Source organism: Triticum dicoccoides, chromosome 3B, assembly GCF_002162155.2.
Source record: "Triticum dicoccoides isolate Atlit2015 ecotype Zavitan chromosome 3B, WEW_v2.0, whole genome shotgun sequence".
Classification (NCBI taxonomy): Eukaryota; Viridiplantae; Streptophyta; class Magnoliopsida; order Poales; family Poaceae; genus Triticum; species Triticum dicoccoides.
In genome coordinates this window covers 682,042,042-682,055,854 of record NC_041385.1, presented here as the reverse complement: position 1 = coordinate 682,055,854, position 13,813 = coordinate 682,042,042, and the positions used below count along the sequence as shown (strand labels likewise).

Below are 13,813 nucleotides of genomic sequence, written 5' to 3'. Positions count from 1 at the left end.
AAACGCCGATTCCCAATACCTTGAGCTCGACGCCCATGTCGCACTGGGGGTGTATGCCACTCTTGCGGACTCCATCATCGACCACGTCATCGGCGCCACCACCACCTACGATCTCTGGACCCGGATCAACGCCTACTTCCTCGCCAACCGCGCTGCTCGGTACATGACGCTCAACCGGCAGTATCGCAACCTCAAGCAGGGAGATCTATCGGTCGCCGAGTATGCGCGGCGCATGAAGATGCTCACCGCCGGACTCGCCGACATCAACCACGCCGTCACCGAAGTCGACCTCACCACCCAGTTCCTCCATGGCCTTGATGGTCGCCTTGACACCATCCGGGTCGTCCTGGGCGACACCGTTCCCCTGCCACCGTTCGAGACCGTCTTCTCGCGCGTCAAACTCGCCGAGGAGAACCTCGCCCAGCGCGCTTCCGAGGTCAGCGCCACGGTGCTCACCGTCCACGGATCTGGCGCGCCTCCCAGTGGCTCCTCCGCGGCCTCCGGCTCCCCTGGCGCCGGCGGCTCCGCTCCTCGCTCGGGTGATCACGGGACTGATCGCTCTCAGGACCGTGGGGGCGACCGCGGCCACGGACAGTCGCCTGGGGGCGGCTCCTCCTCTCGCCAGCACGACAACGGTGACCGCGGCCGTGGGCGTGGGCGCGGTCGCGGTGACCAGAGCGGCCGGGGCTCTGCATCGACCTTCAACCCCTACATGGGCTTCTTCGCCCCCTATGGCATGGCCTTGCCCTCGCCGCGCTCCGGCTGGATACCGCCCAATGTTGCTGGTGTCCTCGGCCCGCGCCCGGGCGCCCACGCCAACGCGTACTCCATGCAGTTCCCGGCCTACCCCGCGCCAACTCCGCTCCAGGCGCCGTCTTGGGATCATCTAGCCATGCTCCAGGCGGCTTACAGCTCTCACGGCTTCCCCAACAACGGCAACGGCCCCGCCGAGTGGTACCTCGACAGTGGTGCTTCCTCTCACGTCACCGGCAACCCTGGTAACATTCACCGCTCCAATCCCTCTTTAAAGCATCATTTATCTCACATTGTTGTTGGCAACGGCACTCACCTCCCCATACAAGCCATCGGCTCCACCACCCTACCACACAATTTTCACTTGCGTGACGTTTTGTTTTCACCCCGCGTTGTCACTAGTCTTATTTCTGTACGTCAATTCACTCGCGACAATTCTTGTTCTATCGAATTTTACCCTTTCGGCTTTCTTGTGAAGGATCTTCGCACCAGGAGGGTCCTCATGATCTCCGCTAGCTCTGGCGATCTCTATCCATTCTCCGGCAATAACAAGACTTGGCCCGCTGCTCTCCTCGCCACGACCTCCTCCGCAGACATGTGGCATCGTCGGCTCGGTCATCCAAGTCCACAAACAATTGCTTCTTTAGCTGCCAAGGATTTTCTTCCTTCATGTAATAATGTGGTGCACACTCCATGTAACGCGTGTCAGCTAGGCCGGCAACCGCGTCTTCCATTTTCTTCTTCTAGTAGCCGCACCTCTGCTCCCTTTGAGCTTGTTCATTGTGACTTGTGGACGTCACCAGTTGTAAGCTTCTCAGGCTACCAATATTATTTAGTTGTGCTCAATGATTACACACATTTTTCGTGGTCTTTCCCTCTACGGAACAAGTCTGAAACCTCCCTCGTCTTGCAACATTTCTTTACCTTTGTGCGCACCCAATATAACATCATCATAAAGCTTTGCAATGCGAAAATGGCGGTGAATTCATCAACCACTCCTTACGAGCTTTTCTCTCCACCAACGGCATCTCCTACCGTTTCTCCTGTCCACATACGTCCCCGCAAAATGGCAAGGCTGAGCGCCTCCTTCGTACCACCAATGACATCATACGCACACTTCTCCTTCACGCACATTTACCTCCACCGTTCTGGGTTGAAGCGTTGCACACCGCCACACACCTCCTCAACATTCGTCCTTGCCGCTCCATCGCTGGTTATACACCGTTCTACCTTCTCCATGGACGACATCCCTCCTATGATCACCTCCGCGTGTTCGGCTGTCTTTGCTATCCCAACCTATATGCCACATCCGCTCACAAGCTTGCACCACGCTCCACGCGCTGCGTTTTCCTTGGCTACCCCCTTGAGCACAAGGGGTACCGCTGCTATGATCTGACCACTCGTCGTGTTATAGTCTCCCGACATGTCACGTTTGATGAACATGTTTTTCCTTACGAGCCAGCCACACCAGCGCACCCCAAAACCCGCGCCACAACGGATCCACCCCGCCAGATCCTCCCGTCTGACCCGGCACCAGATCCCACACCTCCCTCGCCCCCACAGCGGGCCCCGCCTACCGGCCCGGATGGGACGCCTCCATGCAGGCCAATCACGCCCCCGGATTCCACCTCCACCTCGACTGGGTCCCCGTCCCCCACGCGTCGCTCCCGCACCAGCTCCTACCGGCCGACCGAATCCACCTCGATCCCCACGCCACCCGCTCCACCCACGCTTGTCGCCCCACGCGCGCCGTCCCCACGCGGTTCCTCGGATCGCGCCCCTGACCGCGCATCTCCCTCGGATCTCGTTCCTTCCTCGTCCACCTGCCCCACCGGATCTACCTCCCATTCCGCGCTGACCACTCCCTCCCCTCCACGTCTTCCAGCTCACGCCCGTCCGATTCTTCCATCGCAAAATTTTCACACAATGCGTACACGTGCCAAATCAGGTTTCTGCCAGCCCAAACGTTTATTCCATACCAGCACAACCTCCACGCCCATCTCTCCCATACCAGCCACATGCTGTTCGGCTCTCAAAGACCCCAATTGGCAACATGCAATGTGTGATGAATATGATGCTTTAATGAAGAATTCGACTTGGTGTTTGGTTCCTAGACCTGCAGGTGTTAACGTGGTGACCGGGAAGTGGATTTACCGCCACAAGTTCCATCCAGATGGCTCCTTGGCGCGATACAAGGCACGGTGGGTTGTCCATGGTTTCACTCAAAAAGAAGGCGTTGATTATGAAGAAACCTTCAGTCCAGTTGTCAAACCGGCCACTATTCGAGCTGTCCTTAGCCTTGCCACGTCGAGCTCGTGGCCCATCCGTCAACTCGACGTCAAGAACGCCTTCCTTCATGGCGACCTCAAAGAGACGGTGTACTGTGCTCAACCCTCTGGCTTCGTCGATTCCTCCCGTCCGGACCACGTGTGTCTACTCCGTAAGTCTCTTTATGGTTTGAAACAAGCTCCACGCACATGGTTCCATCGCTTTCGGACATTCCTCTTGTCACTTGGCTTCGTTGCCTCCAAGAGCGATTCCTCCCTCTTCATACTACACCGCGGCACCTCCATCGCCTACCTACTTGTCTACGTCGATGAAATAATTCTCATTGCTAGTACACCCCACACTCTCCACCATATCATCCACGCCCTCAAGCATGAATTTTCCATGACCGATCTTGGTGACCTTCATCATTTTCTCGGCATAAATGTCACCCCCAATGATTCTGGTCTCTTCTTATGTCAGCAACAGTACGCTCTTGAGGTTCTTGAACGAGCCAACATGCTCCACTGCAAGCCGGTTCCCACTCCGGTTGATACCACCGCCAAGCTTTCTGCCCACGCCGGCGCCCTCTTGGCCAACCCAACACTCTATCGCAGCCTCACCGGAGCCCTACAATATCTCACTCTCACCCGGCCCGACCTCTCCTATGCCGTGCAACAAGTGTGTTTATTCATGCATGCCCCACGCGACTCTCATATGCAGCTTGTCAAACGCATTCTTCGCTATTTGCGTGGCACAACACACTATGGCTTACAACTCTTTAAATCTTCATCGCACGAGCTTGTGGCCTACACAGACGCAGACTGGGCCGGGTGCCCTGACACACGCAAATCTACCTCGGGCTTTTGCGTCTTTCTTGGGCAGAATCTCCTCTCTTGGTCGTCCAAACGGCAGGCTACCGTATCACGGTCCAGTGCAGAGGCTTAATACAGGGGTGTGGCAAATTGTGTTGCCGAGTCATGTTGGCTTCGCCAGCTGCTCCATGAACTACGACGTCCTCCGTCACAAGCCACCATCGTCTATTGTGACAATGTCAGTGCAGCCTACATCGCCACCAATCCGGTACAACATCAACGGACGAAGCACATTGAGATTGATCTTCACTTCGTCCGTGATCGTGTGGCCCTCGGCGAAGCTCGCGTGCTTCATGTTCCATCCAGCTCGCAGTTCGCCGATGTCTTCACCAAGGGCCTACCCACACAGGTCTTCAGAGAGTTCCGTGACAGCCTCAACATCCTTCCCAATGGAGTTCCGGCTGAGGGGGGGTGTTAACATGTATTATTCCATGTGTATTTGTACCTGTGTATACCCTCCTAGTATATAGGATCGTGGGTGTTGCCCGGGCCTGCGTGCCACATTGATCAGGCTTCTGTTGTAACTCTTCCTGTATATGTTGTACCGAGGGCAGTCTGCCAAAGATAGCGAATACAGTTGCGCCGATCTCCTTCCAACTACCAGGACTATTATCGCTCGCAAGATCCAGTGGAACAATGGCTAATCCACTGGGAAAGCATGGGTCCCGAAGACGCTACTTGGGAAGATGTCGGTTTCATCGAGACGAGTTTTCCATCGTTCAAGCCATGAGGATAAGGCTGATCTCAAGCGGGTGGCATTGTCAGTGCCGTCAGTCAATACACTTAAGCCTGACGAGCCCAGTGTCCAAAATATTCGACATTTGTGGGTTCAGTTAACGGACGGCCAAACTCTTGTGAGAGTGAATGAGGAGATTCAATACAGACTGTTACTACAGCACTTATTCACTGTTTACTTTTACATTCCAATTAAAAGCACCTAGCTACAGGGAACTATTGTAACGAACTCTATATATGCCGTTTCAGCTTGGAAAGAAAGCAAGAGAAGAGATACAACCTTAGAGTAAAGTAGTTAGTGTATCTCATCTCCTTCCCTGGTGATTTTCCTCTTCCCCTGATGAACTCAACGAACCCTAGCCATTTCCACCGCTATCCACCTCAAATCCCTGGCTGGGGCGTGACATGTGTCCCCCCGAGTGATGCTACAGCTTGCATTGTTAAGGAGTTTGTCAGAAAGAATGATGATGTCCTTTCACAAGAATGAACCTGTAGAGCTGAAGGCGTGCAGACCAACCTCACGTAGTGTTTCTAGACAAGTTGTACCAAGGGGATGTCGAGCTTGTTGTACAATTTATTACGGAATTTCAGCAGAGAAGCTCATTCTGGACTGAGAGATCAGGATACCCACCACCATTCAGCTTCGGCTTGCAGACCTTGTTCCAGGTAGCCATCAATTTAGATCTAAACGTAATTTCCGAATTTCCCACAGGTATATACAGCAAGCGCGGTCAATAGTTTCTTTAACCCCCTCCGGCAACCTCAAGGAGCAATTGGGTGGCCAGCAGGCTAAGGACAGATTTAGCGACAAGGATGTGTTCCCCAAGGAAAACGAAGTTAGAGTTCGATGTACGCCTTCGTTCAATACGCTCAATGAGGGAGCATAATCACAGATTTTGGATCTTGACAGGTCAAGAGGGAGCCTTAAATACGTCGAAGGAAAGGTGCCAGTGTTCAAGAAAGAGAAAAAAAAACAGTGAAAAAGGCCAGCCAGGTATTGAGTTCTGCCTTCTGAAACATTGATGGAGGTACACATAAACCAGCAGATTTGCCAAAAGTCTCAAGAAGCCGAGGTAAAGAAGCTGGCGAGGACAGGCCTGCATGACAAAGGGCATGTCGTGTGTGTACAGGATAATGAGAAATCCACCTCAGCAATGAGAAGTTACTTGGGAAGATCTGACAGGCCTTGTTGATGATGGCTTGCAGGAGATCCACAGCCAGAATATGGAGAGGGGACAGAGGGTCCCTTAAGGAATATCAGGCCAGCAGTTGATTTTTTTTTAACTAGGATTATTGATTTGAATTTACTGTCCTCGTATAGATCTAATTATCACATGAAAAATGACATAACATAAAAAGAGATTGAGTTTACCTGAGACTTTCTTTAGTCCTCAAAAGATCATCATCGGCCATGGCAATGACAAGATTTGCATAAGCCAGACGTAAATCCTCGGGCATTTCTTTCACTTGTCCATAGTCAAGCAAAGCTACCTAATAGAGGGTCACCATTAAAGGAAATTCATCTAAAAATATGTCTTTGCCATAAGGAAATATTTTGACATTTTTGTAATAAGCATCACTTGCCTCTGTGTTGTTGCAGATAAGGATGTTTCCTGGGTGTGGATCTGCATGGAAAAAGCCATCCTTCAAGATCATTTGGCCATAAGCAAGTGTAAGATCCGTTAGAATCTTCCTGCATTAAAGGAGAATATATCTTTTCAGATGGCTAGAGCACTCGAAGGAATTGAAGAAAGGACATGTTTGACATAAAAATTTAATACAAATATAAGGAGGGCAACAGCTATGGATTTTTATTCGGTCTAGTTGTAGCCTGATCAAAATGGTGTGGAATTTCCATATGTTCATTCTAGTAGTACTGACGCATTAAGAGGATACTTCAGAGAGAGAGAGAGAGAGAGAGAGAGAGAGAGTATGCCTCATAAAATAAGGAAATGAGAACCATACTCTTTTGGGATGAAGGGGCTTACTGCTTTGCCATTGCTGCAAGCTTACCAGCAGGATCAATTCCTCTTTTAGACATTTCACTGCTGAGATTCATTATTGGGGTTCCTTGTATGAATTCCATGACCAAGACCTCTCTATCAAAGAAAAAGAAAATGTCTCAACAAAATGAAGTAAGACAAACTGATGACATGTACATTTTCCAAAGAAACAGAAGAAAGAGTTGTGGCTCAACAAAATGAAGTCACTATTGCCAGAGATCTGCTCAACATCAAAGGGCAAAATATTCAGAGGAAAAACAATTCGGTGGTTCATGGCCTTGCCCGGTACTGTAGGAGGGTGTTGTGTACCGCCCTGCATGTCGAAGCAGGTCTTGCGTGATTGTAAGAACTCTATTACTCATTGACTAATACAGTGCCTAACTTGCTAATGAGCTTTTCATTTATCTAAAAGGAAATAAGTTCATACACAATGACACATTTCCTACATTTGTAGTAAAAGAAGAATAACAAGGCATGGTATAAAATCAGCAACACACTTTTGATGTTATGACAAAAATAAATAAATTCATTATGGATAGTGATTCGCTCATGAACTCTAAAAATCCTAACCAGACAACACATTAGAATTCAGCCAGAGGAAGGCAGATAGAGGGACAGATAAAGGACAGATAAAGGCTAAATCAATCATATATAACATATTTAATGCCTGTCTGACCAGTACAGACAAATGCAAGTATTCATTATATGTAAGGAAGCATCACAGAGGATATCGTTTTTGGAACAGAAACAAAGCCTGCAACTACCAGATGGCCCATTATAACTTCTCTAATGAATCCTTCCGAATGATGCAAGCTTTTTATTTACTTGTAACTATGGTGCAGAAGTAGGATTCAGTAAACCTGAAAAACAGGTTTGGCTGATTAAGAAGATATGGCAATGTACCTGCTAATCATTCCAGGAATCACACGAGGCACCACAACCGGAGATTTCTTATTGCTAACACGTAAGAATTCTCGTATTCTTTCCATTGCTCTTGCTTCTCGCACAAAATCAAACTCATAGCATATCTATGGAAACAATGAAGCCCAAAAGATCAATAATTCGCAGAAAACGGTTAAATTGTTAGTTTTGATCTCAGAAAAGGTACACATTCTTATGAAAACAAATTGTACTTTCTCGTATCTCTTGGCGCATAAGAACCAAACTGGCACTCACATAACATATACTCGTACAGGAGACGCATCATGCAACTTTATGCATCGCAGTATACAGATACCTGGCCTGCTATAATTGAATACTAATTGTAAAAAAAATCACCAATAATGTCCCAGTAAATGGTTAACCTATCTTGTTTCTAATGGTCCAGTGTTGAATACTGAGATTGCATTTATTTATTCTTCCAGCAAGTAAATAGCCTTAAGTGGCCCAGTTTAGTCCACTTGTGGATGCGTGGATATGATCCATCATTTTATAACAAAATCTCCATTAACTTTAAATGACACCCCCTTTTAATCACAGAGTAAATGATTACATATGAACATACAGGCCATTCTGCCTTAATTTACGGAAAAAAAGAATAATAAAAACCGCAAGAGGCCCAATATTTCTAGACAGTTTAGAGCAGGTGCAGAGAAGTATACTAGGAGAAGCAAAAACAACAAAGTACTAGTGAAGTAAATAAAAACCTGCTTTTCCATCTCTTTTGTGGCGGAGAACAGATCAAAGTTGATGTCATATTTCTGTAAGAACAGGGCAAATGCTTGCATGTTCCGGATATCAACCATCATCAATTGTTCAGCTCCTGGATGTTGAACCTGGATAGAACCAGATCCACTAGGGCACATCAGAGCATATCAGATAAGGAAACAGCTGTTTATGGAACACATACATGCAGTCCTAAGTCGTACCTTGACAGCAACATCTGTCTTGGATGATTTAAGCCTCGCTCGATGCACCTAACGATACATGAAACAGCAATGCTAATAAGTGAGAGCCTATCCCAATTATCTTCACAGTAAAATGTAGTGGCACAAAGAAACGAATGGTACATGCATAGGCCCAAGACTGAAAAGAAAAACCATGCAGAGCCCCAATGCTATCATTCACCGGATCTTACAGTCAAGAGAAGTACCTAAACACGAACCTGTGCAATAGAAGCAGACCCAACAGGCTCAACTTCAAAGAAATCGAATATCTCATCAAAGCTCTTGCAGAACTGTTTCTCCACAACATCTCTGACAACTTCGATCGGCGTGGACGGAGCCTTATCGCACAATGTAACAAGCCTCTTCACCCAGGCCGTCGGCGCCAAATCGGGCTTCCCCAGAATTTGAGCAGCCTGATCGAAATAAAAGGTGAAAGAATGTGAGTGCAGCTAGGATGTGGCATCTGTTGGATTCAGCGAAGCCTCACAAAGCCACCCTCCGATTCATCAAGGTATAAGACAAGTAAGCAAGCCGCCCGATCAGAGGGCAAAACAGAAAGCGGCAGGCAGGGAGGGACCTTGAGGAAGAGGCCGCCGAGCTCGGAGCAGAGGGAGTACATCTTCTGGGCGCCGATCTCGTGCTGCTGCTCCCACATGGCCTCCCGCTCCTCCTCATCCTTGACGAACCCCGTGCGCAGCTGGCACACCTGGACCGACAACACCAGCCAACGAAACACCGTGAGCTCACACGCATACCACCGAACACCTGGCGCGAGCGCGCGGGCGGAGGCGCCGATGGAACAACAGGAGGAGGGGCTCCCTCCTCCCCGTGCCGCACGCACCTTGTAGCTGCCGTAGATGTCGACGGCGCGGACCCAGAACTGCGCGGAGCGGCTCCACGGGCGGAAGCGGTCGGAGAGGCGGTCCCGCAGCTCCTGCACCTGCGCCAGCGGCAGCGGCATTGCGGCCGCCGGAGGTGGGGGATGGAGGAATGTAGTCTAGAATCTAGATGCCCCCCTGCCTTAATGACGCGCGCCGCAGCATCCGACTCGTGGCTCCAAGCGGCGAGCTGGGGCGAAAGCGGAAAGTGGGAAAAGGCGTGGGCCTTTGCAGGCCACAGAAAACGCTCCCACGTGGTCGGGGACGGACGGACGGCTGTGATCGCGTCTGGGGGCGGCGGGACGGGTGGTCGTCTCTCGCTCCTCCGCCGGCTCTGCGTCTGTGTGAGCGTCAGACCGTCAGTTCTCCATGGCGGCGGCGAGGGCGGCCCGGCGGCTGTGCCACGCGGCGGCGGCGGCGCAGCCCCCGCGGCTGAAGAAGCTCGCGCTGCACCCGCCCAAATCGGTGAGTCGCTTGCCTCCCCCCTTCTCCTCCCCCTGCAGCGACGTTTTCCTCCTCCTCAGATCCCCTCCGATTTACCTGATTCCTGCTCCTCTCTGCTACTGTGGGCTGGTGGTAACTGCTCTGATTGGTGCGGTCTAGCCGTCTAGCCGTTGGGTGCTTCCAGTTTCAGCTGAATTGCCAGGTTCACGCCTTCACGGCAGCGCAGGAAAAAAGACATTCCGTGTGATGGTAATGCGCCACTTGTGAGCGCTGAAACTGACGTGAAATCCTGCCGTGCGGTCCATGGCGAGCCCCCTCCCAATCTGGTAGGGGAAAGCGACATTTGCCTCGCCATCTCTCGTAGTATTCTCCTTGCTGAGAGCTCTGGAATCTGGCATCTGATTGGTTATCCATTCCTGACCAGACGTACCGTATTTTCAGTACCATATGCATCTCAATGAGCTTATCCAGAATTCAGCAATTCATCCAGTTATCTCCATTGGCTGGATATTGCTGGTAAACAGTACAGTACCTACTATCTGCTACTCAACTGCTTGGCGGATCAGTACGTTGTGTGATATTATTATATGGCGATGAATTGGAACGTGACCTAGCACTAGAGGATCTTGATATACAATCTTATTTCTGTCTGCAACCCTAAAGCACCAGGCGTCTGCTATGACTGAAACAAACTTACACACGACAATTTGTTACAGAGAAAGACTCGCATTGTCTGAATGTGATAACCATTAGCACATAAAGTCGGTTGCAAAAATTGCTAGGAAATTATTTCTCCCTGATACTAACTTGCTGCAAGTGTCCTACCTCATATCAGTGAGCTGAACCATGTTTCTGGTTGTTCTCAGGTAGAGGTTCAATTTGCAGATGGCAGTACATTCCATCTGTCAGCTGAGTTTCTCAGAGTCTACAGCCCAGCAGCTGACAGCAAGATCAGATCAATAGCTGGCGAGAAGGTAAACTTTTACTGTATTTTCTGTATTCCTTTTCACCACTTGAAGTGGGGAAACCAAATTTTTTTAAGTTGGTGAGGGCCTGATGCTTCTATGGCAAGTTTAGAGCTGTTTGCTAACCCTGGAATGTTGACCTGTCCTACAAAAACTTGAACAATACACCTTTATAATATTGCTAGCATTGTTTTGTGGTGTGTATTTAGTTGTTTGCTAAGTATTTAACCCTTTAAATTATGCCAGGTTATATTTGGGCGCCGACATGTTGGAATAATGTCAGCTGAATCAATAGGAAACTATGGAGTCCGGTGAGGGTCCTATTCTTTGTAGAATAGATTTCATGGAGATTTATCTACTTTCGGACAATAGTTTGCCTCCTGCAGAAAATAGTTGGTTGTGCCATCTCTATCTCTCAGAAACTATTAATTTGCTTTTGTCTGCAAGTCTCATCTATAGCGACTCTTTTGGACCACAGGATACTGTTCGATGATTTGCACAAGACTGGGATCTTCACTTGGGATTACTTGCACCATCTGGGTTCTAACAAATTCAGTCTATCACGAAATTATATCAGAACTTTGAGGAAACATGGTCTTAGTCGGGATCCTCAGAGAAGGAAATGATGATAAGTATTTGCGTGTGTTAAACATGTAGATACGACGGAACTCAAATAGGCTTTGCCTACCATGTCCTGGAATTCAGAAAAACTGTTGCCTTGATGGAGATGGATGGAGCTTCTGCATGTGTACATGGAATCTCTTATTTAGATAACTTGTTACATAGTGACTGAAACTGCGTTGAAAATATGGTAAAATTCTTTACACCGAGTTTATATATGTGCTGGATGGGATTGTATGTCTTTCTTGAGTTGTGCTGGTGGTAGAATTTGTTTCCTTGTCCATTATGAATTGTGCATGAAATCGTTTGTACTCTATATTTGCGGTCGAACAGCAGGGGAAAGTTGCCCGGTACTCTGCGTGGAGCATGGAGTCAATGAGCCATGGCACATGCGCATGAACACCATGGCGCATTCATCACTGCATGCCATGGGCATCTTTCTGGCCAGGAGCTCCAGCAAAATGGGTTCCTCATGAAATGTATCGTTACAGAGGGAACAACCTACTCCTCTTGATCAGATGAAGGATCTTAGTTGCACCCTCGTCCCCAGCCATGCGTGCCGCTCTTTGACAGCAGTACCCCTCAATCAGCTTGCCGATCTTTGACAGCACCAGCTTAGCGACGGTGTCGCTGCTCCTACTGGTGAGAGCATATGCTCGGGCTCGACAAAATATTTGGTTTACTCCAGTATCTCACTTCACAAGGACCAGTAGTCCCGCTCGCCGCCACCGGCTAGCGCCTCTTCCCCCCTCCCCCTCGTGGCGTCTGCTGGCGCGGGACAGCATCCACGAGTGGAGGCGCGCGGCTAGGCAGGCGGCGCGGTGCGTCTGCGTCCGGGGCGGCTGTTCGGCGGTTCCTGGGGGCGGAGGTGCGACACAGCGGGGGCTAGGTGGAGCGTGCCTGCGCAGGGCGGCTATGGTGGATCCCTCGATCTCGATGCAGATTTGGATCGGGACGCCTCCAGAGGGCTGCAAGCGGGGGCGCGGGCGCCCCGGCGGATCCGAGCTTCCGTCGGGGGAGCCATGGGTGTCGTACGCGGCTGGCCTGGGCCTAGCTGGCTCCGACGGCGCGGCTTGTTGCTACGCCGGTGGGCTAGGTCTCGCGGCAGGCGGCTGGTGGTTGTGCTACGGGTGCTCCCTGTGGGCGTGGTGGCGAGGTTGTGGTCGGCTGGTGGTGGCCTGGGCGTGGTCGGCGGTGGCGGGACTTGTGCACGAAGCCGAGGTTGCCGGCCGCCATGTGCAGCCACCACGGGTTGGGCCGGCGACCGTCTTCACTGGGTACGTGCGCTGGCAGTAGGCCAGTGACGTGGACGAGCTGTCCGGCAGGAGTTTAACCTGGTCCGCCTGCCCGATGTTTGTTTCTCCCTGCGCATGGTTGGGTCGCCGCTGGCTATGTCAAGGTGGGTGCTTGCGGTCCGGTTGGAGAGGCATCCTCACGTTATAGCGTCGGTGGAGGTCCGTGGTAGTGGTGGTCGGGCCATCTGTCAGTCGACGGTTGGATCGGTGCCTCAAGCCGCGGACTTGGCATCGTCTGAGTGGGTTGCTCAACGATGGCCGTCGGCAGCCACAGAGTCATGTCCCCCCGGTCAACTGGGATTGATGGGATTGCAGGCGTGGGCGCCCCGACGATGGTGGCGTTGACCCTGCCTCGGTGGCTGATGCCGGGCTTCTCCTGCCACGGTTTGCGCACTGTGAAGCGGACGGTGGGCGATGTCTCGTGGCTTGGATGCCGGGGCGACGGTCCTGGAAGGTGGTCCGCTTGGTTGGCTCTCCGGCGGGCGCCATGGCGGCGGCGGCTATACATCTTGGTCGTGTGGGCGGCAAGAGGTGTAGCGGCGGGTGGCTCAGGCGAGCCATTTGTCTTTGGTAGTGGCGACGCCCTGATCTGGATATGAGGATTTGGACTCGCCACACGCTCTCTTGAAGACCTCATGGTGGCATGAGGGAGCTGCCGAGCGAAAGCTCTGAGCTTTGTCGCCGACGACGGTGACGCTCGTGGGCGTCGTTATCTTCTTGAAGACGTCGTCTGTTGGGGATCGTTGCAGAAAATAAATAAAAAATCTACGCATCACCAAGATCAATCTATGGAGTCATCTAGCAACGAGAGAGAGAGAGGAGTGCATCTACATACCCTTGTAGATCGCGAGCGGAAGCGTTCAAGAGAACGGGGTTGATGGAGTCGTACTCATCGCGATCCAAATCACTGATGATCCTAGCGCCGAACGGACGGCACCTCCGCGTTCAACACACGTACAGAGCGGAGACGTCTCCCGCACCTTGATCCAGCAAGGAGGAGGGAGAGGTTGAGGAAGAGAGCTCCAACAGCAGCACGACGGCGTGGTGATGGTGGAGAGGCAGTACTCCGGCAGGGCTTCGCCAAGCTCTTAAC

The 13,813-nt window shown here is 51.1% G+C and overlaps 2 protein-coding genes across 4 annotated transcripts in view; one reads left to right on the top strand and one right to left on the bottom strand.

Moving 5' to 3' along the window:
* The window catches only part of LOC119277829 (aarF domain-containing protein kinase 1-like), a 16,008-nt gene extending 6,209 nt beyond the window's left edge, over positions 1–9,799 (bottom strand). Inside the window, exons 1-11 of one of the 3 annotated variants that reach the window (XR_005137346.1) lie at positions 9,359–9,795; positions 9,095–9,223; positions 8,736–8,930; positions 8,500–8,547; positions 8,278–8,406; positions 7,535–7,659; positions 6,617–6,727; positions 6,213–6,321; positions 6,001–6,119; positions 5,146–5,284; positions 4,909–5,059 (exon numbers count right to left, since the gene is read on the bottom strand). Coding sequence is in view for 2 of the 3 variants with exons in the window: in XM_037559151.1 (XP_037415048.1) it covers positions 6,001–6,119; positions 6,213–6,321; positions 6,617–6,727; positions 7,535–7,659; positions 8,278–8,406; positions 8,500–8,547; positions 8,736–8,930; positions 9,095–9,223; positions 9,359–9,478 (1,085 nt within the window). In the remaining variant the exon portion in view is untranslated. Of the gene's footprint in view, positions 1–4,908; positions 5,060–5,145; positions 5,285–6,000; positions 6,120–6,212; positions 6,322–6,616; positions 6,728–7,534; positions 7,660–8,277; positions 8,407–8,499; positions 8,548–8,735; positions 8,931–9,094; positions 9,224–9,358 lie in introns of all 3 variants that reach the window. The other 2 variants (XM_037559151.1, XM_037559150.1) reach the window with 2 other exon arrangements.
* Positions 9,728–11,666, top strand: LOC119277830. Its single transcript, XM_037559152.1, has 4 exons — positions 9,728–9,860; positions 10,706–10,813; positions 11,051–11,115; positions 11,283–11,666. The coding sequence occupies exons 1-4, from the start codon at positions 9,765–9,767 to the stop codon at positions 11,428–11,430; spliced, it is 417 nt and encodes a 138-aa protein (XP_037415049.1). The 5' UTR covers positions 9,728–9,764; the 3' UTR covers positions 11,431–11,666.
* Positions 11,667–13,813: the final 2,147 nt, after the last annotated feature.